Source organism: Lissotriton vulgaris, chromosome 8 (genome assembly GCF_964263255.1).
Source record: "Lissotriton vulgaris chromosome 8, aLisVul1.2, whole genome shotgun sequence".
Taxonomy (NCBI): domain Eukaryota; kingdom Metazoa; phylum Chordata; class Amphibia; order Caudata; family Salamandridae; genus Lissotriton; species Lissotriton vulgaris.
In genome coordinates, this window is record NC_141696.1 from 1,174,061,613 (window position 1) to 1,174,088,835 (window position 27,223).

General features: G+C 47.3%; 1 protein-coding gene across 1 annotated transcript in view; it reads left to right on the forward strand.

The window, feature by feature from the left end:
• Positions 1-27,223, forward strand: part of NEK5 (NIMA related kinase 5) — a 416,861-nt gene that overhangs the window by 174,521 nt on the left and 215,117 nt on the right. The window contains exons 9-11 of the mRNA XM_086935035.1: positions 9,960-10,160; positions 10,248-10,344; positions 18,412-18,542. Coding sequence (XP_086791161.1) covers positions 9,960-10,160; positions 10,248-10,344; positions 18,412-18,542 — 429 coding nt within the window. The remainder of the gene's footprint in view (positions 1-9,959; positions 10,161-10,247; positions 10,345-18,411; positions 18,543-27,223) is intronic.

Genomic DNA, 27,223 nt, shown 5'->3' on the forward strand with positions numbered 1-27,223 from the left:
AACAGCATGGCCACATCCTCATCCTCAGAAGAGCGCAGGCCTCGCATGGATGAGGCCCCGGATGCAATCCCCGGCAGCTCCAGGAGTCTCCGCACAGGCACAAGGCTGAGGCTCAGGCTTCTGCAAAGTCAAATCTTCAGAGCCACACAACCGTGCACAAACACGGAACAGGCATGGCACCGCCCAGCGAGGAAATGGCCCCAAGAACCGGAGCGCCCGGAGTCCACCCGGGCGCCCGCCCACACCAGCACCCGGCACAGCGTACACTGCCGACGGGTGGAATAGAGGACAATGCGCATGCGTGCAGACCCAGGAAGACGCCGCCAAGACAGCCGGCAAAGCACCGCCGCCGGCCGCCCCAGTGCAGCAGGGTAAACAACTCGTCCCGCAGGCACACTCAGGAGCCAACGCCAGGGCCCCCACATAACAAAGAGGCACTGGCGAGATCGGGGAATCCAAAGGGGAGGAGCGCGCTCCACAACAGCCCAGCGCTCACAGCCCCAAACCCCTACCTGCACCCCAGGATCCAGCAGGAAGAACATCGAGTAGCAGGAGAATCGGAAGATCCACAGCACATCCAGCAGCGGGAACAGAGACCAGGGCTCGAAACGAAACAGGAAGACCCATGAAGCCAAGCAGCACAGGTCACCTGAGCCCAGGAGGAGAAAGGGAAGCCCAGCAGCCCCACTCCAAGGAATCCCACGACGGTCCATGGGAGCCCCCCAGAGCCCAGCAGAGGAGGATCCACAGGACAAACGAAGCAGGTAAGCGCCCGGCACTCACCCCAGCGTCTCCCATCAAGTAAACCACCGACAGGAAACAAAACAGGATTTGCTTCTGGTGGTGAGGTGTGTTATAGCACCTGACAGGAGGGTGGGTGGAGTCTAAAAGCGTTTCCTGTTTTGTTTCCTGTCGTGTGGAATACCTCATGTGTGATGACTGGGTCGAGGACGAGGGACGTAGAGGTAATGTTCGCTTTAGAGGTGGGCAGAGCCTTTGAAACTGACCAAAGCAAACATCTTGCACAGGAAACACACCTTGTCAGGTTTGCACTAATCTTGTGCGCAGGATCCAGTGGAAGCAGTGTTATTTTCCATCTCTCACCCTTGCTGCCAATTATTTTTATGATGTTATTATTATTTTACATTGCATAGCCCATGTAAGCATTGCACGGCTACAGGACAGTTGACATTCAGTCATACATCTCTATAGCTCACAGTCATTTTCCATTCTATTCATTATCACTTGTCTTATACTCTCTAGCTTCCTTATTAACAACTACTAATAAAACGTTTAAATGTTTTTGTCTATTTAACAGAGCTGCAATACTTTTTTCCTGAATATATCAGTCTTGCAAAATGTTTTGTTCGTGGAGATGAGGCTCAAGGGGCCCATCCTTCTCTTCCTTGTTTTTATTCAGATGCCTCAGACCAGGGCAATTGCTCTCACAGTTACCCATCTCATGTTCTCCTATGGGAAGGTTGCTAAAGTAAATGTCGTAAGATATACAGTTTCTTCTTCCTCTACTCCTCCTCCTCCAAGTGTCTTCCAGTGATCAAAGCCAATATGTGTCCCATGCCCTGGATGAACCTGGGCTACTTTATCCCCTGTAAACCTCCATATGCAGTAAAATGCACTAATGTTGCTAACACTCAAGTCAAATTTACATATCTGCTAGTGATTTTCATACTGTTTGGGGCTCCAATACAATACAAAGGGCCAGATGTAGGTCCCCAATTACCGGTCGGTAACGGCCGAATTCAGCAGTTACCGACCGGTAATTGGATTTTGAGATGTAGGGCCCTTCATTTTACAGAATCGGTAAATTTACCGAATCGGTAAATACCGAATGTTACAGAATCGGTAAATAAAAATAATAATTTATCTACATCTCCCTCCTTCTAATTTACCGATTCATAAATACCGAATCGGTATGATTCGGTATTTAAGAGTCGGTAAATTAGATTTACCTACATCTGGCCCAAAGATACAAATCTCACGTGCATGGGCTATATTTTTATCTCTTGCTGCATTAATGAATCTGATTACTTCTTTAAAGTATGCTGTCAGACATCTTCCTATGTTTAGAATACATACCCAAAGCTATATCTCTATGCACCCTTTTATGGAAGATGCGTATAGTTCCTGCTGAACGTCTGTGGAAATGGAACATAAGGAGCAACATTCACATCCTGTTATTCTCTGGACTTAGCAGTATACAAACAGTGTGGAAAACACACTACGTGCATTAGCATTTATACAATGTCCTCCTACGAATCCATCCTGTTCCAACACAGGAACTCTTAGCAGAACAATCAATCTGAGTGTTGAGAGTTGAAACAAATATGCAGCTAGTTCGTTATCAAAACACGCATGACTTAAGGGTACTTCTCCGTAAACCAAAATGCCCATGATCTAGTCCTTTAGGAATTAGGAGTCTTGATGATTGAAAACCAGGATTAATGTAGGGGGATCCAGCTGCAGCAAAATTGTAAGCACAATGGCCTGGCAAGGATGGCAAGCACCATAAGTAACGTTCTACCTGAAGATCCATGATGCCCGACATCTCTCTAGTCATGCGTGAGTCTGTGACCCACTGGGACATGTAGTTCTCTGGCAGTACTCTGCCTTGCATGGCTTTCCCACGAAGCGCACAGCCTGGTTCCCGGCAGTGCTCTGTGTCCTTTGCTGGATTTCATTCATTGTGTAAGGCCTCACATTACTGCTTCCTCTCACTTGAATCAATCTTGACAGAAAGTGGCACTTCTTGCCCCACTTGCTGAAATGACTGAGATCCTGAAAGAAGGAGGAAATAGCCAGTTAGTTTTCTCAGGCCTCACGTCAACTTTTACATGCTTTACAGACATCACTCTATTGTAAAAGGGGGTATCAGTCATGTCAAAGAAATGTAGGGTATGGTTTAGTGGTACCCTCTGAAAAGATCATAGCTTGGGCCCTTCTAATGCCCCGCTGCATCTTCTTGCTGTTGGTAAAAGAAAACAAGAAGATACCTGTTAGTGCCATACCGAAAAACACCTGGGACCCAACGCACAGTAGCTCGTGGTTAAAAGTTAAAAAATTACTTGCTAGGCATTCACCCATGTTTGGAGTAAACTTGCAAAATAATTCCACTAGTATTTCTGGAAATATGTGAATGTTGTAGATTTTCTGGAGAACTCGTATGCATAACCATTATCACATATGAAATGGACAAGTGCACTTTTTCTCATCTGGAAATGGAACTCGAATGTGCATGTTTTCTCCTTGGAGAAACAAATTAAGTCCATCAATATATTCCTTGCCTTCTTGTCCTGGGTTGCTTGTGTTCCAGTTCAGGGAAGACCTGGCTTGTGCTTGGCAGTTCGAGCTGAACTGTTCCATTTGCAGCAGAGTCAAGACTGATTTGGATATAGTTGGGTCCAAACTGAGGTGGCATGGTGTGCTAAATAACAATGGACTGGGGGGCTCCCCGAGTAATTACCTGTGACTGAGATTAATTCAAGCATTCCATCCATCACTTTTTGTATACTTCAGTTTGTCTCCATAAGTAGGACAAATATGCACAGTCATGAGTCCCGTGCACACTGTGTCACTGGAACCATGCTGAACCTGGCTAGGAAGTCTATAACTAGGTCGAAATCGGTCATGGGTTGCTTGTGTTCCAGTTCAGGGGGACCTGGCTTGGCAGTTCGGGCTGGACTGTTCCAATTGGAACTGGGTCAAGACCGATTTGCAAATAGCTGGGTCCAAACTGAGGTGGCGTGGGTTCTGTCTCCTGAGGCGAAAAGCCGGGAGTAGACGCTGTTTGTGAGTTAAATGATTTATGTGACTTTTAAAACCTTACTTTGATATCTTCTCAAGCACTTCGCACTTTAGGGCATTACGGAGCGGATCCAGCGCTCACGTGACCCCCTTGCACCGGCGTCCATCGCCGCTGGCCACGCCCACCTCTAGGCCACGCCCCCTTCCCGCCCTTCATAAGCGCTGATACGCTAGCGCTCGGTTGGGTTCTGTCTCCTGAGGCGAAAAGCCGGGAGTAGACGCTGTTTGTGAGTTAAATGATTTATGTGACTTTTAAAACCTTACTTTGATATCTTCTCAAGCACTTCGCACTTTAGGGCATTACGGAGCGGATCCAGCGCTCACATGACCCCCTTGCACCGGCGTCCATCGCCGCTGGCCACGCCCACCTCTAGGCCACGCCCCCTTCCCGCCCTTCATAAGCGCTGATACGCTAGCGCTCGGTTGGGTTCTGTCTCCTGAGGCGAAAAGCCGGGAGTAGACGCTGTTTGTGAGTTAAATGATTTATGTGACTTTTAAAACCTTACTTTGATATCTTCTCAAGCACTTCGCACTTTAGGGCATTACGGAGCGGATCCAGCGCTCACGTGACCCCCTTGCACCGGCGTCCATCGCCGCTGGCCACGCCCACCTTTAGGCCACGCCCCCTTCCCGCCCTTCATAAGCGCTGATACGCTAGCGCTCGGTTGGGTTCTGTCTCCTGAGGCGAAAAGCCGGGAGTAGACGCTGTTTGTGAGTTAAATGATTTATGTGACTTTTAAAACCTTACTTTGATATCTTCTCAAGCACTTCGCACTTTAGGGCATTACGGAGCGGATCCAGCGCTCACGTGACCCCCTTGCACCGGCGTCCATCGCCGCTGGCCACGCCCACCTCTAGGCCACGCCCCCTTCCCGCCCTTCATAAGCGCTGATACGCTAGCGCTCGGTTGGGTTCTGTCTCCTGAGGCGAAAAGCCGGGAGTAGAGGCTGTTTGTGAGTTAAATGATTTATGTGACTTTTAAAACCTTACTTTGATATCTTCTCAAGCACTTCGCACTTTAGGGCATTACGGAGCGGATCCAGCGCTCACGTGACCCCCTTGCACCGGCGTCCATCGCCGCTGGCCACGCCCACCTCTAGGCCACGCCCCCTTCCCGCCCTTGAGGCCTCCTATTTCAAATGTGCATCTACAGAACGCGCAGCGGACGTGCGCAGCGGGCGTGCCTAAGGCAAGCCCGTCTGCGCCCGTCCGCGGCCGGACGGGGCTAGGGGCACGACTCCATGCCAATTTTATTTCATACTCTTCTGAGGAGCTTACCACCCTCCAAGGCCACTGGCCACTCTCAGAATCCGTCCGTAGGCACATTGCCTCATTAGGGCTTGTCCCTCCTTCCATTCCTACATCGCCGCCCTCTCTGCCTGCCTCTCCGCTACAATGCCCTTCCCCGCCTGACCCCTTCCCTCCTACTCCGTCATTATCTGTTCTCTTACTCAACACCAGGTCAGCGGTCAAGCACCATCATGAGCATTTTGTCCTGCTCGATTCTGAGAAGCCTGACTTACTGCTCTTGACCGAAACCTGGTTCTGTGATTCTTCCCTCCCCGTTCTCTTGGCTACCCTCCCCCCTTCCTACGTTGCCTTACGCGCCGATCACCCGGCGGGTAGGGTTGGCGGTGGTGTGGCGTTAATCGCTCGGTCGGAATTGAACTTTCAAGCCCTTCCCTCTCCCCCCATCCCCTCCACTGAATTCCTTACAGTCCGTTCCCTCGTCTTCTCCCCCCCCATTACTTGCCTACTAATGTACCGCCCTCCCCAGTCTTCGCCTCTGTTCTTACCGGCATTTCAAGACCTGCTGGCCAACCTGGTGGTCAACTACGCTTCGGTCTTGGTGCTAGGGGATTTCAATTACTGGCCCTCGGACCCTTCTGAGTGCACCGCTTCGAAAGAATTCACTGAGTCTCTTCTCTCTCTGAATTTTGTGCCGCACATCTCTGTCCCCACTCACTCTCACGGTCACATACTTGACCAGGTTTGGTCCCTCAACCTTCCAGTTTCCCCGGTGACTGTATCTCCCTGTCCTTGGACCGACCATGCCCTTATTTCTTTCTCCATCTCTCTCAACCCGGTATCCAAAGTCCCACACGCCAAAAATACCTGGGCGCGGAATTGGAACAGAGTTGATTTTCCCACCTTGACCTCCCGGCTTCGGAACTCCATTCCGACCCTTTCTGGTCTTCCATCCGACTCTCAAGCCAACACTATTAATGCCTGGTTGGCTGGAGGTTGTGACTCAGTGGCTCCCTTGCGTCGCATTTCCATCCGGCGACCCAAGGAGTCAAACAGGTGGTTCAATGACCACCTAAAAGAGTTAAAACTGACCGTTCGACAGGCAGAGAGGCATTGGAGAAAAAATTACTGCCCCTCACTAAAAACCCTTTATCTCACATCACTTGCCGAATACAAGACTGCAATCCTCGCCGCCAAAACCTCCTATTTTTCAACAAAAATAATGTCAGCCGAAAATAAACCCAGGGAAATCTTCGGTATAGTGAATGACCTGGCCTAATCCGATAGAGCTTCACCCCAAATCCCTCCATCCCAGCCTCTATGCGACCAAATTAACACTTACTTTCTCGACAAGATCGTAACCATCAAGGCCAACATCCCCCCCCCCTCGTCTGCCTTTGTTGATCCTTCTCCTCCCACTGTTCAAAATCATCTTACCTTCATTCCCCCCCCTCACTGAGGAAGTATTCCTGGAGATACTCCCCAAAGTAAAGTCAGGTTCTCCGGCAGACATCTGTCCGGCGCGAATCCTGCAACAAATTTACTCCTCTTGTCCTGAACCCCCCATTACTTTCCTCAATAGCTCCCTAGCGCAAGGAGTAGTGACCCCTGCGCTCAAATCAGCCACCATAGTGCCCATTTTAAAGAAGCCTGGCGCCGACCCGTCCATCTCAGCCAACTACCGCCCCATTTCCCTGCTGCCCTATCTGGGCAAGGTGCTGGAGCGCCATGTCACAGCGGTACTCAGCGCCCACGTAGAGGCTAATGGGGGACTGGCTTCCCGCCAGGCCGGCTTCCGTCCCAGGCACTCGACTGAATCAGTCGTGGTATCGGTCCTAGACAACCTCAGGAAGGGAATGGATCATAACAAACACCAGGCGCTGGTACTCCTCGATCTCTCCGCCGCCTTTGACACGGTGGACCACACCATCTTACTGTCCCGTGTCAGGGCGGCTGGAATTGAGGGATCAGCCCTGGTGTGGCTTTCCTCCTTCCTGAGGGACCGCACCCAGGCGGTCCGGCTAGGAGACTTCACAACCACCTCACTCCCCATCACCTGTGGTGTTCCCCAGGGCTCCTCTCTGTCTCCCTTACTGTTCAATCTTTATATCTTTCCTCTCATTTTCGCTCTTCAGCAGCTGGAGGTCACCGTGTACAATTACGCGGATGACCTCCAGCTCATCTTTGACCTATCCTCCTCTCCCCTTTCTGTCTCTAACTTCCAGTCCACTATGACATTCATCAGGGACTGGATGAACCACAACCATCTCAAGTTGAACCCGGATAAAACCGAGTTGGTTCTCACCGGTGGTTCTTCCAGTCCCTGGGACTCTCTCTTCTGGCCCTCCTCCCTTGGTCCCGCCCCCACTCCTTCAACCACGGTCAAAACACTGGGGGTCAAAATGAACAATCAGCTCACCCTCCATTCACAAATCAGTTCTGTAGTCTCCTCCTGCTTCCTCACCCTCCGAACTATCCGCACTGGCTCTCGCTTCTTTTCCCCCCAGGCACTCAAATTGATCATGGCCGCACTGGTGATATCGCGGCTGGACTATGCCAATGCCCTTTACAACGGCATACCTGAATACAGCCTGCGGAGGCTCCAGATGGTCCAAAACCAGGCTGCCCGGTTGGTCTTTGGCCTCCCACGCTACCACCACTCCACACCCCTCCTCAGGGAGCTCCACTGGCTTCCTGTTAAGGAACGTTCCCTTTTTAAGACCGGCTGCATGGTTTTCCAGGCCCGCCAAGGCACTGCCCCCGCCTTCATTTCCTCGTTAATAAAAGAATACGTCCCCACCAGAGCTTCGCTCTTCTTCCAAGTCTCTCCTTCAAATCCCACGTTTCAGACGTAAAAAGTGGGGTGGGACCAACTTTTCCACCTTAGCCCCCACTTTCTGGAACTCCCTCCCCGACCACCTTTGTTCGGCTACTCATTATGTTTCTTTCCTCAAGGAACTAAAAACGTTTCTTTTCAAACAGGCCTTCTCCGTGTAACTTCCCCTTCCTGCTCTACGACAGGTTCCTACTTTGCCTCTGTTGCCAAACCCTCCACTAGCGCCAAGAAACCGTTCGGTGCACGTTGCGCTCTATAAATGTTTTAAATTGGAAATTGGAAAATAATGACGGACTGCGGCCCTGAGTAAGTACTAGTGACTCAGATTAGTTCAAGCATTCCATCCATCACTTTTTGTATACCTCAGTTTCTATTTCATTTTGGGCTGCTCCCTTTCTATTCCCATCCTTACTTTATTACTTTAAGAGTTTTTGTGCCGCACCCCAAGAGCAGATGTGCTCACACAAATATTCCACAATACTGGCAGAATTCAAATATGCAAAAGCAAAATACCCCCATTCCTGATTGTATGAATGTTATTTGCACATTCATGTAGCACTTAGGTATGAAACAAGTTTTGCAAAGTTGGTCCTCTTGATATGTGTTCCTTGGAGTCCTAATACATCATGTTTGGCAGTGTCAGCCAGATAGCCAAGTTCTGCAGACTGAGGAATTTACAACCCAGAAGAGGATTTCCTTTGGCCAACCTTAATTGGGAATAAGGAGAGTTTTTTGAACTGTTCCCAGTCCTTGAGAAGATTTGTTGAAGTAACTGAGTTTGTTAATTCCAACTCTGATGATCTACAAGAAAAGCATTCAGGTTGTTCTGATGCTACCACCAAATTAACATTGAAGTGTCATTTTACCATATGGGAAAAAACTGTACTTTTGTTAAAAAAAGAGGGAATGTGAACCCCTAGCAGGCCAGAATGCACTGCCTTTTTCCCTTTGTAGAACATTCAAGCCTTTAAAGCACCCCTGTGCCTGAAATCTGGACTCTTGGAAACCAGAGCGGATACAGCTCCTCAGTATAATCTACGAGGCTAGTGCAAGCTCACTAATACCATCAGAGAACCCACTGTGTGAATGCACCGCGAGGCCCCGGCAGCTTCACACTCTTTATTGACTGTCGAGAGGAAACATCTCCCAGTTCCGGATTTTATCTTTGTGTTTCTTCTCTGCATTAAGGATTACTGCCCAGCATAATGGATTTCCAGACACATTCTTCATCCTCAACCTACTGGACGATGTTTGCTCCATCTGTAAGGTGAAATTCCTCACTGATTGTAGCCCCGAGCTCTACAGGCTTTGGCTAGTTAGCCTCAGCAGAGATTTTGGTCATGCTAATAGTGCCACAATGGAGCTTAGCTATTTTACTTAGGTTGTGTGCTTTACACGATGACATCTTTTTGCATGCGTGGTTTCCTGTGGGAACACTCAAATTAATTGGTATCTTCTGATACATATTTTAAAGGTTTAGTTTTTTGTTGTTTTTAGTTAGTACATTTTTACTCTTTTTTTTAAATTTGTTTTTGACCCTAAGTTCTTTTTAACTTGCTTCTAATTACTATTAATTTGCTTCCTGACACATCATTCTAAATCGGACAATGATGTCTGTCTCCGTTGAGAAGAGACCACTAGGTTTGCCAGGTACATTTCCTTGGTTTGTTATGTTCTGGGATTTACATAGTGATCTAGGTGTTGAACAGATAGGCCAGGATGGGCCAATACCATTTCAGGTGACCGTAAAGTGACCAAAACAATCTTTCCATAGCTGAGCCGCCAAAGCCTTTGCAGTTGCAAACGCTGCCTTCCCCCATCCCTACCGGCTTAAGCTTGCTCTGTGTTCTCTTACCACCGACCTCTAATTCAAGCCCTAAGTACCATTAAGAAATGAATGGAGGTTCATTTAATCCTGTAGAGCCTCATTTACATCATGACACTCAGCTCGCCGTATGATTTCACTTTATAACACAAGTGATGAAAACTGCCACGTTTGTAGAGACTTGGTACTGATTCTTCAAATAATATTAAATGTGTCCCTTCTTTGCAGTTTGAAGGCAATGGTTTACGTCAGTTAGTGCTGAAGATTTGCCAAGGGCATTTTTTCCCAGTATCTACAAAGTATTCCTACGACCTGCGATTGCTTATTGGCCAGTTGTTTAAAATATCGCCTAGAGATCGGCCATCCATCAATTCAATATTGAAAAAGCCATTCCTGGAGAAGCGAATAAGCAAGCATCTTAGCCCAGAGGTGAGTGATTACACCTATCTAACTCCTCCATGTTTAAGCAAATACAGTAGTAGACATGCTGTTACATACATGTTTATTTATTTCCAGTTACTGCAGGAAGAATTTAGTCACACAGTTCTACACAGAAGGAAGCCTGGAGCACCCAGACCTGGTCATTATCCTCCACCTGATAGGCATGCACAAGGTATGGCTAACAATCAAAGGCGAGACTCATTCCTGCCTTATTTAAGTCAAACAAAATCGAGAATATGGCCTATCCCAGAGAAAGGGTCATTTCTACCATACACATGAACATATGTGAATATATGACGTTCACAGTGCCAAATTTGTACATGGCATATGAATGTAGTGCACCAATAAAAATAAATGGATATTAACTAAAAAACACAGTGAAGGGGTTAGTTATAGTTCAGCTGATACAAACTCGGAGATGTATGTTATCACCCCTGTTATTCTAAATCGCTTTCGTACCCCTGGTTTAGCTACTTCAGTCAATGGGTACCCTTTTTTAGATGAACGCAGATGATACCCAATTAATATTCAAGCCTCATCGATCCCAGTGCACTTTGCCTGACTCCCTTTACACCAACTGCATGCTTGTTTCTGCATTATCAGCAGTTCGCCATAAGATGGCAGCAACTTTTTAAAGCTCCACCCTACTAAATCCAAGTTGTTGATTGCAAAATATGACTTGAACAAATTGATACTTACCTTGTCCAATGGCATCAAAAGTTGTACGAATTGTTGGTACTTACCTATGCACAAATCTTCCCATAGAACACCAGGCTTCTAAAATTGCAAGCATGTGCCACTGGTAGCTCATACCTTAGAGAAATATATCTGCCTTTTTTTCAGTTAAAGGCATCATATCCCAGTAATCTTGGCTTCCGTCAATCCTGCCTAAATTATGGTAATACCCGCTACATGGGCTTTTTTGACAGCCTCACAAAATATCTCTAACTAATGCAGAATGCAGCTGTTCATCTCATCTCAGGCATTTCCTGTCCTTGAGCACCTCCGTAAGTTAACCATAAAGAAGTCAAACCTCTAGTGATCTGCACTGGGCAGTTCACGCGACTGCCCCACACTTTATATCCTCAAAATTGAGTCTATATATCCTCAAAATTGAGTCTTTATATCTTTCCTCGATCCCTCCCCAGTGCAGGCTGTTCGTATCGCAATTCCAAATACCCAGTAACTGTAGGGGACAATTCTTCTCTGTAGCTGAAGCAGGGCAATGGAATAAACTTCAGAGCCATCTACACTCCTTCTAATTACTTTTGTTGAGCAAGAATTTAAAGACTTATTTTTTTAATTGCTCATATTGAATGGTTTATTTTTTCTTCCTTGTCTTTAATCTGTTGTGTTGTTCTCTTTGATAGAGCCAAGAATCTGTGGTGAGCAAGAACTTATAAATGCTCACATAAAATAACAGAAAACAATGTAGCAAGGTATGCAACGCACACCATAACTCAAATGCCCATCATGCTCAAACTAGCTACATTTCCATCTGCATAAGAAAAGCATTGTCTACCATGAGCAAAACATGGCCAGCATCATGAGTTATGGGGAGTGTTACCATGACTAGTGAATTTCATGATTTTTCGGATGCAAGCTTCATGGATTTAAGTGACTAAGCTGCAGAGCACCTAGGTTCGCCCTCCCGAAACACCACCACCGGGTATAACTTTTGCAGGCTGAGAGAGCCTGGCTGCCGAGGGGCTGGTACCACCTACTTGGTACACCTTGACTCAGTGTGAGCTCACAGACTCAAGGGGTCCAGCTGCAGAGGCAGTAGCATTGACCCCCTGATGCACCACCACTGGTGCATAACCACCGCTGGGTGCAAACTTCACTGATTCAATGGCCCCCTGCTGCTGAGGCGCCATTAGTGCACTGCAATGGTTAGAATTTAATTTGGATTGAGCTGCCCTGGATGCGGAGGTGGTAGTACGGCCTGCCTGGTACACCACCACTGGATGCAAACATCATGAACTCCATGGGCTTGTCTGAAGGATACACCGCCACCAGGTGCAAGGCTCACCGAGTCAAGGGGATCGATTGCAGAGGTGCTGGTACCACCCGCCTTGTACACCACCATGAGTCCATGAGGTATAAGCTTTGGCAACTCAAGGGGCCCAGCTGCTGAGTTGCTAGTACGTCCCTCCTGGTCCACCACCGGGTGCAAGCTACAGGTACTCAAGTGCCTGGCTGCAGAGGCGCTAGTATAGTAGTCCAGTACAACACCATCGGGTGCAAGCTTAGTAGTCTTAAAGGGGGCTGCTTCTGAGGCACTAATACCTTCTGCCTGGTACACCACCACCATGGGCAAGCTTCATGGACTCAAGGAGCCTGGCTGATGGAGGGGCTTGTACTGTTGCCTGGTACACCACTTCTGGGTGCAAGCTTCATGACTGCCACACTTCTGGGCCTGGATGAGAACATTGTGACTGTCATACATTTCCAAGGATAAATCTGGATGTCTCTGTTTTCAAAATGATGGAAATGTTCTCTCTCTAATTGTAATGACTAACCCTCTGTCTCTTACTCTCTGCTTTGTTCAACAGTAACATTAAACAGAATGGGAAAGTATTAAAAAGCCATTCAGAAGCAGGATGAGAACTGATCAATGCTGGTTATTCAAGTCACACTGTAAATAGCTGACACTAGAAATATAGGATCTGATAGCTCGATTTGAAGTAGCCCACAGCATAATTTGTTTGGACATGCATGATCAAATAACCTGTGTGCTGTGGAACGTCCCCTGATCAAATCGCCACCATTTAGATCCAAAATTCCTTTTTGTGGGTTGGTGCAGTTGTGACCTGCCACCCATCCCATGTTGATTAAGTCTTTTGTGAGTGCACAGAAAAAGGCTGACTTACGCTCAGGCCCGAGGTTGTGATGGCCCAATTAAATAGAATATAAGGCAGGCTCTTCCTAAGGGATGGAAATTTGTGTCCTAGACCAATGAGCAGTTCGGGGCTATCTTGTTAGAGGGCACCCTTAATATACTAACCTGAGAGCAACTCCAGTAATGCCTAGCTAACCAACCTTCCTGTGCTCACCCACATCAACCCACTCCACTTCTTTCCACCTACACAAAATGGCACTGTCTAAGTTCTCACCGTGAATGACGGGTATTCAGACTATTTAAACATATTTTTATTAGGTTTTACAGGCAGTATAACAACATTCAATATTTGCACATGTACATAATTGTACAATTTAATGAACAGGGAACTTCTTATCAGTTAGCCAGGAAAGGTTGCAGTGTACATATACAATACAAAGAACAATTTCATAATAAAAATACAAAGTACTGTAAATACTGAACATGTCAAAGGGAATGAGCCAGGAGGTCGGGTTCCAGAAGCCCTTCTACATCCAATAACAGAGAGGGATATGAAAACGGAATAACAATAAAAAAACAAACAAATAAAACTTAACACTCACATGTGTCTTTCGCTGTAAAGAATGAAACATAGGTGGCTACTTTGATCCATGAACAGGAAATAAGAAGACGAGTGCTCAATGTTAACGAAGGCTAGGGAAGAGATATCGGGCAGTAAAACTAGGAGCGACTGGGGTACTCCTCCAGCGAGCACCTTTACGAGAGGTTAAGGAGGATCATATCTCTGACCGAAGAGGCAGGGGAAGGGAGGATAATGGCAAAGCCTATTCCCCATGAGGGGTCTTCTCAGACAATTTCCCCCAGACTATGATGGGAAGCTGTAGTGAGTAAGGGGGATTGTTGTTCATTCCATGTTTGCTCCTGAGAAAGAGGTCCAGCCTACGCCCAGGTCCGACGTCACAGACCTCTTGGTAGGCGACGTACTTTGTCCAGAGGTTCCACCAGGTGGCAGGAGAACCGCTGACCTTTGACCCAGTCCCAGGCTGGAGGTAGGTTGTCAAAGAAATTTTGGTTCACAATGGCCCAAAGCCGGACTGGGAACAGCAAAGAATACTTGATACCAAGTTGATGAAGTTTCTTTTTAATTCCCATAAATTATACTCACTGTCATAGGATAGCCTTGGTGTAGTCCGGAAAGAGCATGATACCATGATTATCCCTCTCAAGCATCCTGGCTTGTCTGTCAGCTTGAATAATGCCATCTCATGAAAGTGGAGGACTCTGGCAACCACGGGAACTGTGGTGGCGCCTGGAGGGGATTTGTGAGCAGGTGCACTATGGGCATGCTCAATAGAAATAAAAGGTAGGCAGACAATGGGCTGGGATAAACTCCCTCAGCCATGATTCAAGCAAACCGTCAGCGTTGGACCCCCCCACCTCCTCTGGCATACCCACCACATGGATATTCTTGCGCCTGGATTGACCCTCTGAGTTTCCGCTCTGCCCTCCAAAATGTGCACCCTTTCTGTAGAGTCTTTAAGGTGTTGGGAAACGTCATCCGTCAAGGGTTGGAATTCTGAGATGATTTTGTTTGCCTGTGAAACACTGTCAGCTTGCGGTGGTCCTCACATAGCAGATTAAAGATAGTTGTAATCGTGTCTTTGCTTCCACCAATATTCTGTATGTCTCGATGGCAAGTAAAGATATGGTCCAATTTGTCTCCCTCAGGCATCTTAGGAGAGGATCCAGAGCCTCTCTGCCATCCTGAGATGGGTGGACTTCCAACCTGGAATGTCTAGTGTGGCCCATGTTGAGGAGTTCAGTAGGTGTGAGCCAAGCCAGCCTACGGCTAAAGCAGGGTTCTAATATAGACCAGTTATGGCTATATGTATTTCTCACCCTTTTGGTGAATCTACATGGGTGCTTTGTGTGTACTGCTATATTATAAATTCCCCTTACTCTGTCTGGCAGAGATTGTCTTGAGATGTATTTTATTGGACTGTATTTTTTCATCTGACAAAATAAAGGTTCTCCCACTGTTGTTACTGTACAGCCAAAGTAAAGAGAATGCCCCACAGGGCAGCAGCATTATACATAGTGGGCGACAGATACTGATGTCAAAGTTTTCAACCATGCCATTATGTCGATCGTACAAAGAAATATTAACAAGAAGAAACTTTAACGAAAAAAACAAACATTTGTGCCGCATTGCATCCAGCTGGAGAATAAGAGCGTCTCACATATAAGGAAAGGTTTAGCCACTCATTGCCACAGCCAGCTAGATAGTATACATTGTCAGTCCAATACATTCATAGCAATAACTCTAGCAGTGGTAGGTGGGGATGAAGGAGGCTCCAGATACATTCCCCTATAGTCTGCCCACCTTTTCCAAGTTTTGAAATGATTCTCGGGGCACCTCCTTGCCTCAAAGACCGGGGTTTCTAAGCCCATAAAAAGTCCCAGCCCTTCTTCCATACCCCAATCGGCGGTGGGGATTCATCTTTCCAGGCCCGTGCAATGTCTCTTTTTGCCAACGTAAGGCCTAGCAACAAGAGGTGGTGCTTGTACCTGTTTCCACCCCGATCCACCGTAATATGCAGCATGGCAAGTTTCAGGGAGGATGGAATGTCCCATCCCAGAACTTCAGATAGGCATGTAAATACCCCCCTCCAAAACCTCGACAGTGTAGGGCAGGACCAGACAGTGTGCAGGAAAGCACCCTCCATAGATCCACATCGCAAACAATCCGGGGACGCAATTAAACCAGCACACCACAGTCTGTGCCTAGTGTAATAAGCTCTATGTAGCTACTTAAACTGAATAAGGCGCAGGCGGGCTGCTATTACTGCGCTACGCGGGGATTCCAGAGCCTCCACCCAGTCGTCTTCATCCAGGGGACCCAGATCTTATTGCCATGCCGCCCTAGTTTTCTGTAATGTGGTTGGTGTGTTATTGATAAGTATATGGTAGAATGAATATATATTTTTTTGTTTTCACTATACCACATTTTTAAAACATTCTTTAGCAAAACCTATGGGCCTGCCCTTGGAAAGTTGGTGTGGTTTTTCAAATATTTTTTTATTGCAAGCACATGCCAGTTAAAAATAGAAAAAGGAAAACCTGCTGCCACCTGAACTTGGTAGCTGCATACTTGTAATAAAAATGTTGAGTAACGGATACAATATTCAAATATAATTTTAGTGGAACAGTAACACTGATACCTACCAGGCAGAGGTACTTAAAACAAGTCTAGATCCCAGTTTTAGTATTTAATACACAGCAGACGAAAATATGTCTCTTACTGGCACAAATATATGTGCTATTGGTTTTGAATTATTGTACCCCGAGTACATTGTTTAAACATATAAGTAATACAAAAAAGGATAAAGTATAGAAAGAAAACAACATCAGCAAAGTGAAGTTTTGGCTCAGTATCCCCGGCATTGAAGTGCCTTTATTTTTATGCGAGGGGTGCAAGGTGATAAGGCAAACTGTCGTGTCTTACAGTGCAAGAGAGTCAATGGCTGACCCATTAGCCCATGCTGTGGTGGGCTGGAGCTAACCCGTTGAACAAACCACTGGATGAAGAGGGTTGACTTAAATCAAATGTATACATGTATGTATTTTTTATTTAACATTTTTTGATATTTCACTAGGCTCGTGAGACCGCTAGATCTGCCTCTTGGCCAGATCTATTTCTTATGCATTGGGTAATTTTGGATGTTGGTGGCAAATTCAGCAGTGATTCGTGTATATCCTTAGACATTGTCTTAAGTGTGAACAGATAAGTAGTGCAAGTAAGGCTTCCTAAGATGACATTGAATAATATGGCCAGTGCCGGACAGCCTTTAATTCCACTGGCATTTCCTAGGGGTGCTGGTGTCCTGGGTGGCGGGTTTTAAAAGCCCAGGACCACTCTTGGTGCCTGTCACTTTCCCCAACTTCCCAAGTTAATTGCAGCAGGAATGGGGAGGCTTCAAGAGTGACAGAAATAGAGGGTGGGAGGTGGAAGGTAGAGAATAAGTGATCACAAAAGTAAAGAAGAGAATGAAATGATGAGAGAAAGAGAGAAATAAAGGAAGGAAGGAAGGAAGAAAGGAAACACGAAAGAAAGGAAAGAAGAAAGAAACAATGAAAGAAAGAGATAATGTGAAGAAATGAAGGAGCTGGCTGGTTTGAGCATTTTTGTCAGGACTGCTTTTGGTTCCCCAGTCCCGCCCTGAAAATGACACAGTGTAGATTAAATGAACAGCTAAGAACACTTTTCAGAATGTTTTGACCTCTTGATTGTATTACATCTTTTGGGACAGACATTCAGGACATGTTTGTAGAGCTAATAGGCTCATTATGTCCAAAAAATGACCCATCATATTTAGTTGCACACCAGACTGTTGACTTGGCTTGTAAAATGATTCACTGTATCACAGATGATAGTCATGCCCAGAAACTATTCACTAGGAGAAGTAATGACCTTTCATGGAAAGTGTTAGCTCCTTAGTGAAAGAAGATAAAACTCTTTTCAAGTCCTGAGAATGTACATTATTTGTTTTTATAGGTATTGTGTATTTAACTCCAGCGCCGAGACACCGAAAGGTATTTGCGCGCTTTAGAAATTTAAATAAATAAATAAATAAATAAATAAATTTAATAAAGGACATAACTGTCCCTAAATCCATTAGAAATAAAGAATAAAGATGCCCTTTGCGGTCTTTGAAAATGCCATGTGTGTGTTGCTCATACAGCCCCACAGTTGATGTTCATAGTCTTGCATTTGTGGAGATGGCGGGTAGAGGGGAGGGGTTATGGCTAGTCCCAGGATACTTAAAATCCTAGGACTAGATACACTGCTCATACCTGTCTGACATAAAATGAGAGCACTATGCCATCACCCTGAGACCATGTACTGTACATCAACTGTAACACACATGCTGAATAGTGAATCAAATAGTGCACAACCTGAAGCACAGCGGCCATTGCACTCGTGAGATACATCACTCTGTGTTCCTCTGCAGTGCATCATTAGTGCTTCCATGCTGTACATCCTTCAGTACTTCCTGCTGAACACTATTCTGGGCACTCCTCTGCTCCAGGTGCACATCAGCTTGTGCCCTCTACACATGAACCTGGCCCACCTCCTGCAGAGGTATGACTGCAGGACTAATAATACAGGTGCCCCTATTTCTGTAGGACTGTGTTAAAATGTGTCTATATATACAGGTTGATCTGTGTGCAAATATGCCAGTATGATGTGTGCATTTTGCACCAACTATAAAAAACCTCAATCTATTCGCTTTCTTGACAACTTGTTTGAATGTACCACTGATTACAATTTGTGGCATGGCATTAAATTAATTACCAACCTCTCTCTTTTGCTTCTCTTATTCAAAACTCCTAAAGTGCCTAAAAGAAAAATACAGAACACACCTCTGCCCCAATCCAGGGCAGTAACTCCAGCAAAGAAACAAGAACTGCCAAACCGGGCCGAGTGGAAACATCCGTCGCGGGTTCATCACCATCAGCCTATCAAGGTAAACGCTATAAGTTAACTTGAGTAGCTCGTGTTCATTTTTAGAAACTTGCCTTAAATGTTTGCAATGCTATCCATTGGTAGGCTTTGTGAGTTTATTATTTAACCATTCATTTGGTCAAGATTATGGTTTTTATTATGCGGTCAAATGTATATACGGTCATTTTGGACATCAACTAACTTTAACAACTTATGCTTTGAATGCATTGTACTATCACACATATTATTTTCAGATAGTCCAATAAAATGTTTTCATTCCCACAGCATTGAATTTGTAGACCCAATTCAGGTGGTGGCAAATCATCCTTTCTACATTTCTTCAACGTTGGTAAAACCATCATTTACAAATAACCGATTTTGAGTGAGACGTTTGTAAGTGTTACATCCAACTGCCTCTGAAATCATTTCCACACAGCTCGAAATTGGTTATTTCATGACCTCAATGAGCTGTGCAGATCTTCAACATAATTTACGACCATGGCCATTAGGTCCTGATTGCGACTTAGGTTGTAATGCAGAATTCTTCCATTTTTGGAGCATGCTGTATCGCTGTTAGAGATTGGATTATTAAGTGGGGTGGGTGAATACCCTCCCCTTGGAATAAACCCAACCCTTGTCAGGGTGAATCCTTAAAATCACACATTTAATCCCAGCTTTACCCCCTGGTAGCTATGGCACAGAACAGACAGACTTGATTTAGGGCAATGTGTAAAGTATTTATGCAGTGCCAAAACAATGATAAAGCTGAAATAAAAAACAATAAAAATCCAAAACCTATTCAGAAAAATTGAATAAAATTAAATATACAAAATGACAAAAATTTCAATGAGGGGAGCTGAAGATATGAGCTTTTAATATTTCAAGTATGAAAAGCACAAAGAAACACAAAGCACCAATGATAGTCAGTGGTCGAGGTAGACCGAAACCTAGACGCAAATTGAGACTGACCGTAATGGAACTTGGGTAACATACACCAACTAGGTTCATCCTGGTCAAAGATTCTACCTTCTGACTTAGTCCGTTAAATCCCAATGTACTGCACAACTGTTCAGAGTGTCTATGACGCTACATGTCCATCAGGTCACCCTCTGAGATTATGTCTTGCAGCTGAGTTGCCGCATGGGGGTGGGGACAGCGGGAGTCACCTGACCGGTCTTGTTGGGCATAGAGTATTACATTGTAGTACTCCCCCCAGATTATAGCACCGGGGCCAAGAGTGTTGGCCACTCTCCAGACCTCCGTAAAGAAATCAGGATCATCAGTATTGGGGCCGTATATTGAGATGAGTCTGATTGGGTATCCCTCCGGCTCACCTGCTATCATGACATATCTACTGAACTTATAGCTAATTGTTACGTGCTTGCGCCAGTGCAGCCCTTTCTAATGAGGATTGCTACTCCACGAGCGTAGTTGGAGTACCAAGCTGTGTGTTTATTCCCCACCCATCCTGCTCGCAGCCGCCCACATGTGCACTCAGGGAGGTGCAATTCCTGCAGGAGGCAGATGTCTGCCTTATGGCGGTCCAGTTGTGTGGTTACTATTCTGGTCTTCTGTGCATTGTTTAGACTGCATACATTCCATGTGATACACTTTAACCTGGTCAGGTTACCTTATATGACAGAAAGCCTATATGCGCGCATTGACGCAGGTTGCGAAAAGAAGGGAAGGGAATGGCACATCAAACAATTACATTCTAAAAACGTCCCCAAAAGGGCCCACCCCCCACCCACTCCAGCCCCCCAATCAGGCTCAGCAAGATACCCAATTGACCCATGTCCCCGACATAAGTGCGTCTTTATGTGTTGCAAGGGAAACATCCCCGGAGGGGGGTAAGACTAGGAGCCAAACGTGTCTGCACATAGTGCCGCGCAGCGGGCACATTTTCGGAGGTAAGTTTCCAGTCTAGTTGTATAAAAAATGAGTGAGAACATCAGCTGCCAAAATCTCCTGTTACTGGGAAAGGATACATGTTAGGAGAGTTGCAGTCTCTTGGAGCTGGATCTGCTCATTTTGCAGAATCTTTTCCGGTAATTGCTACTAGTTCAACCATACTGTGTATGTCTAATAATTATCGCTGGTGCGATTGTCATCTTCTGTGTCTTTCTTGGGCCGGTCAGTCTTCTTGTTAAGACGCAGGTCATTAACAAAGTGCGCTGCAGTCTTGGGGTACATGAAGTAGGTGGTCTTGCTAGCGTGGAATACTCAAAGTTTTGCTAGGTATAGTAAGGAATATTTGACTTCTAACTGTTGCAGGGAGCATTTGATAGGTAGAAAGTCTCTTCTGGCTGCTTGTACTGCCAAGGTGAAGCCCGGGTAGAAGGAGATCATTGTTCCTTGATATACAACTTTTTGCATGTCTCTGGCAAGGCGTAGCACAGTGTCTCTATCCCGATTGTTCAGGAGGCGTGCAATTACAGGCCTTGACGGTGCACAGAGGAAGGGGGAGGGCCAAGGGAGCGATGGGCGTGCTCTACAATGCACACGGGTGAGAGCGACTCTCTGAAGAGGGTTTGCAACATTTCTTCGAATTAGTCTTCTACTCGCGACATGGAAGTAGACTCTGGCACCCATACTATGCGAAGATTATTTTGGTGCAACCTGGCTTCCAAGTCTTTGTTTTTGTTTCGAATCACCTCAAGGACTTCCTCTATTCTGAGGAGTTTTTTACGAATGTCCACGCTTTTGTCTTCTAGCGCGGAAGTGCGCTGTTCCACCTGTTCCAGGCGCTCCTCATGTTTCGTCACCTTTTCCTTTAGGCGATCCAACCTATCTGATGGAGAGTCAATTTTGTTATCGATGGCTGTGAGGGACTGTTTCAAGTCTGTTTCATCTCCCGTATATCCGGTTCAGGAGCAGACCTCTGCTCGAAGACCAGCTTTTGTAGCTTAGTGTCCGTTTTCTCCACCTCTTTCCAGGGGTGATGTGAGTAATCACTGGGTCGTGCGTGTTCTGCAGTGGTGGCAGTATCCGCAGCTGCGCATTTCTGGGTGCGCCAGCGGCACCACCCCCGCGCCCGATTACCTTTTGTGCGGCTAATCAACTGTCTGTTGGGTGAAGTGCGTCTGTAGTAGGTACTTGCTAGGCCTTTCTCGCTCCAGGACATGTGGCCTCTGAGCAGCACCCCCTCCGCTGCGACCCAGGTCTTGAATCCTCAACTGTCCCACCTATCAGGGTGTTGTTACACACGAGGTGCATGGATGACTCTGATTTTCAGGGGACATATCCAAGATGCCCTCTGAATGCATTTTGTATAATCCAACACCTGCATCAGTGTGGGTTTAATGTGCTGAGAAGTTTGCTACCAAACTTCCCAGTTTTTAGTAAAGCCATTATGGAGCTGTGGAGTTTGTAATGATAAAGTCCCAGACTATATAGTCTTTATGGCTTTACGACACTTACAATGTAGAGATACATGGCTCATGCCACTGTACCCTCACCTTGGGGCTAGATCATCCTGCTAGAGTGGTGACTTACTTAGGCCCTTGGCAATGGGTTAAAGGCATGGCACACAGGGATGTATGCCATGTCGTTTCTAAACTTTTCTCTGTACCAAGCCTGCAATGGCAGTGTGTGAGTGTTAAGGTACAGGGCCTCTGAGAGGTGCACAATAGGTGGCACAGCCCTTAGAGGACTTTCTTGGTCATAGGGCCCTTGGTACCCTTAGTACCTTTTACAAGGGGCTTACCTGTGGCCAGAGATGTGCCAATTGTGGGTACAAAGGTAGAGATTTTTTGAAAGAACATGGGCCCTAGAAACCTGATTAGCAGGGACCCAGTGCACACCAGGTCAGGTTGCATCAAATGCCAGGCAAAAAGTGGGGGGGGTAACCATGCAAAAAGGGGCACTTTCCTTTTGTGCTAGACAGGATGTACCAGAGTCAGGCTGTTTTCACCTACTACAGCAGATAGGGTTCTAATAACGACGAGGGCGACAACAGTGTACCGATCTCCAACCGGGGGTTAATCATGGAAGGGGCATCCCTTGTAATATACAAGGTCCCTCACCCCACTGAGCGCCATTCCAGCTTAGAGTGGATTGCAAGGTTGCCCTGCACTCCAACCCTCTTTCCTCCTCTTTTTTACCATTCTCCTTTAATGTGAGGGGAGACAATTGGTGAATTCCATGGCACTGTGGCTCATGTAATCAATCTCGTCAACTGCTGCAGATCAGTCTGGCCCACCTTGACTCCAAACATCCACCAGACTGCAAGTGGGGGAAGATGGGCCCCAACACACTGTCAGCATCCAGTTCTTGAATGTCAAGGGACAGGGGGAAGTAGGCTGATCCCACTCTCCAGGGAGCAATGTTGGTCACTATGTCCCCATGCAGGAGGCGCCAATCCAAGACGGCTTGTCTCACAAACTCTAGCAATGTCTTCACGCCGTGCAGGCCTCATCTCTATTCGTGATCCGCCTCAGCCGCACCTCACTGCCGCACCATACAGCTGGCTCTTTCACCACGCAGGCACCCGTCGGAAGCCCCTGTATCTGCAGGGGGTCTGCCGGACACTCTGTAGCTGCACCCTGCATTACCAGGTAGAGATCTGCCTGCCTCAGCGTCACCGGGCCAGGTGGGAGGCATAAGGTGTAGAGACCTCAAAACCTTTATTTGCAGCCGTTCCCCGGAGTGGCCACCAGCTCCAGTAGCTCAGCACTATCTACTGAGGAACATCTTCTCCAGCACCGCACAGCGAGCCGCAGCATCTGCAGCTCCAGGATCAGTCGCTCCAGCGGTAGTGCCCAGCGCAGGCCACCTCAGGCACTTCACGGCACCCGGGCACCAACCCATAGCAACAAGCGGTTGTGGGGGGATCTCTTCTTCACCAAACCCTCCTTCTCCTCTATGGTCCAGTGCGCCCAAAAGCACTCGGGACAGCACTCTGCCCCTCCATGAGGCTGACAGTGATTAGAGGCAGCTCCCCCATACTCCTCAGCCTCCGTGAGGCATACAGCACTTTGCCACCTCCAGGGGTGACAATTCTGCTTCCCTAAGTATGGCCACTCCAGCATATACCTATACCTGCATTTTTGGGGGATTGGGGGTGGCGGGATAATGTCTGATGAGGTTTTAGGGGCCAGAGAGAGCATTTAGTGCTGCCGCTCAGCCATCTTGTAGGCCACCCATGCCCCATTCACGCTTATTTAAATGCTAATTAGTGGCGGGGAGAAGTTTGAGAGCAAAAATTTGCCTCCAGGAACATCAAGTAGAAAAGGTAGCTATCTAAAAGCTACTCTTCCTTAACATTTATTACAAATCCAACTTCACCATAATATTGGATTTATAATACTTATTAAAATAGATGTTTAATTATTTTTTTAGCAAGTCCCAAGATACAGAATTAATTAGGATTTTAATCTTTAATTTGATTTTCTGTGGGTTAGCCAGACTTCCTAAAGTGAAAATAGCTGTTAGGTGCTAGTCGCTGTAAGGACATGTTAAAATTACATTCCAGGGGGGCGTGGCTAAGGCAGCCAACATGGCGGACGCAGCTTAACTGAGCTCCGTCCCGCCGCTCAATTATCCGCCAAAATTATCCTTCCTCCCCCGCACCCGAGGGCATCCCGATAGTGTGTGGTGCAGCGGAAGATGACCAGAAAACGCGGTGCAAGTCTGAGCCGAGTCGAGGGCTCGGAGGGCACCGTGTCGCCGATACCAACAGCGCGGCCTACTGAAGACTGTGGCGCCGGGGGTCTCGAGTTTGGAGACGCCCGGAGGAGAGGAGGGCTGGCGGCGGCTTTATCGGCGCGGCCCCTACGGCGCGGCTAGACACATCGGAACGGCGGTGGTGGACCCGGGAGGGTGCAGATCTGCTGAGGCTAGTGCAGCGGCAGTCAGACCGACTGGAAGCGGGGGTAAAGATCCGAAGAGGCGACCAGGGCCTGGAGGCACCCTTTGCACGGCTGCGGACCCCTGGGGCTACGGAGGCGGCCGAGACCGGTGATCGGAGCAGAGGGGCACACACGGACATCCCGGCGGTTGTGTCGGACCGCGAGGAACGAGACCCCAATCAGGCGAGTGAGCCTCTCCCTGCAGTGGGGTGTGGCGGGGGCGCCCGGGGCCGAACACCTGAAACTGACTATCTACATTCAGAGTGCTGCCGGGCTGTGTTGGCGCCGAGGGCCTTGAGAGAAGTGCCATACACTGGTGGCGGGCTTCACTGAACTGACACACCGGCTATAGGTGGCTGATGCTGGGCCCTGCTACACGAAGGCGGGGGCCCCCTGGCAGACGGTCGCAGGGAGGCTGGTAAACACCGGAGAACGGTATCTCAAGGAGGGGGGCCCCAGGCGGTGAGGAATTGAAGTCACGAGAGGCGCAGGTGGTGTCCAGTAGCCAGTGAACCATGACTAGAGGTGGGAGCGGCGGTGGAACCTCAAAACAGGGGACCATCGATAAATTCACTGGCCCGAGTGGGAATTCTGGGGCCGCGGGAAGCCATCAGACCCAGAGTCCGGACAATGCGGCCCTCCTGGCTGTAATCACTCAATCGAGGGACATGCTAGACGCCAAAATAGGGGCCGTTGGAGCGGACGTTACCCTTTTGCGTCAAGACCTGCGAAATGCGGTAGCCCGCATTACAGAAACGAAAACACGGATTACTGGAGTGGAAGACGACATGGTGATGCTTAAAAAGAAAGTGGCCAACATGGAAGGCATACAGAAGGGCCTGGCGCTCCGGGCCAAGGATGCCGAAGGACGGGCTCGACGCAATAACCTACGGTTTGTTGGCTTTCCGGAAGACTGCGAAAAGGGCAACATGGAGGTCTTTCTTACGGAATGGTTGGAGGGCTGGCTCCCGCCGGAGTCCCTCTTCCGCTGCTTTGTTTATTGAACGGGCCCATAGAGCGCTAACACAAAAGCCGCCGGTGGGTGAACGCCCGCGGCCGGTCATAGCCAGACTTCTTAACTATCATGACCGGGACACAATTCTAAAACAAGCCAGATTGAAAGAGCCCCTCATGTATGACAATCAGCGGATCATGATCTTCCCATGATTATACAAAACTGGTGCAGCAACAACGGCAGTCCTTTACGGTGGCCAAAGCCCGCCTGAGAAACCTTAAAATTCAGTATGCTCTACTTTACCCGGCTCGCCTGCGGGTGGTCTTTCAGTCACGAACCCAATTCTTTAACTCTCATGAGGAAGTGTTTGCCTGGACAGATGAGACGGTACGGGTTAGACCTCATACCCCGCCGGCCCGAGACTCGGATTCATCCTTCTCGACGGCGCCGCCGCGGACACCCAGGCGTTCACAAAGCAGAAGCAACTGGAGGTCTCGCTCGTCGAAACGCTCTCTTGCTAAAAAGGGAACACAGATGAGACCTATACACCAGACGCTCTGAAGGTAGATCCGTGAGGGGTGCTGGAACGCAGGCGGCCCCCCATGTGTTGGACCGTACGCCATAACATTGGCAGGTGATAATATTTGATGGCCTGGCTGGAGAAGAGGTACACCTTCAAGGGCGCCACAACTATGCGACAGATTATAGACCTATAGACACGGGATGCGGGATGGGTGGGGAGGGATGGACTAAAAGGCAGACACGTACCTCTAGTTCGGGGAGGTTTGCTCTTTTTGGGGACCAGTTGGTACTGTTTTTGGGCTGTTGGGGGTGCTCCGTTGGGATAGACGGTCTAGGGTCTCCCGTTGGGCACTAGAGATGCTGTAGCAGGGTTTCCGTTCTCCCACAGAACTGTGCACAGAGATCTAGAACCTGGGTGAGTTAGGGTGACCCAAAACTCACCTTAGTTTCAGAAATCCCCTTACCAAGCTAGCTACAGTGTCTCATAGGGAGTAATAACTTCCCAATGACTTAGACAATCCAGAACATGAACTTAGGGTACCTCAGGTATCGTGGAACACATGAACACTCTTTCGTTATATAATCATTACAAACCGAAACTGGGAGGCAAAGAACACACGTGCAAGTTTGAAATGTCTATTTTTCAATGCAAAGTTCTCAAACGCAGTATCTTATATAATATCAACATACATATTATAAAAATCAGAGTTAGCAGCATAGTCACTAATCCATAGTAAGCGAATGGTGATAGCATATTATAATGCAAAATCTATATAAAGTTTGTATCACCTATATTTCGCGCACCCTATTTAGCATATTATATTATATCTAAGAAGGTCTCATTTGGGTTCTAGCAGGGCGGGCCCATACCTCAAAATTTCAGTAGGAGTAGATCACATCAACAGCTACCAGCTCTCTGCATGCGAAGCATCAAGTGTGTTGATTCATTCCCTGTAACTCTATCTTAAACCCGAGTAGAGCCCAGTGTTGGCAGCAACATTATTTGTGTTATGTCTAATGTGGTGCGAGGATCAGGCCTTCAGCAACCTTGTGTTAGGTTATTCTTAGAGGGTGCAGTTCTCAGTGTGCAGACATTTGTACCAAGTGTACCAAGCACGACTGATATCAGAGCAATAACATATTATTCTCAAATAAATCACATCTTTCGTCTAGGTTGAAAGCTACAATAACAATTAGGTGTCGTGTGCAAACTGAAGCCGAAGAAATATATTGTTTAAACATTTAATAAACTCATGCTAACTTAACACAATATATAGAAACGCAGTAACCATATGACACCCCCCCAATGATCCGAGGACGGTCAAGAAAGGAAAAAATTAAGCCAATACTATAAGAAAGGCAAAACATGAAAGTAGA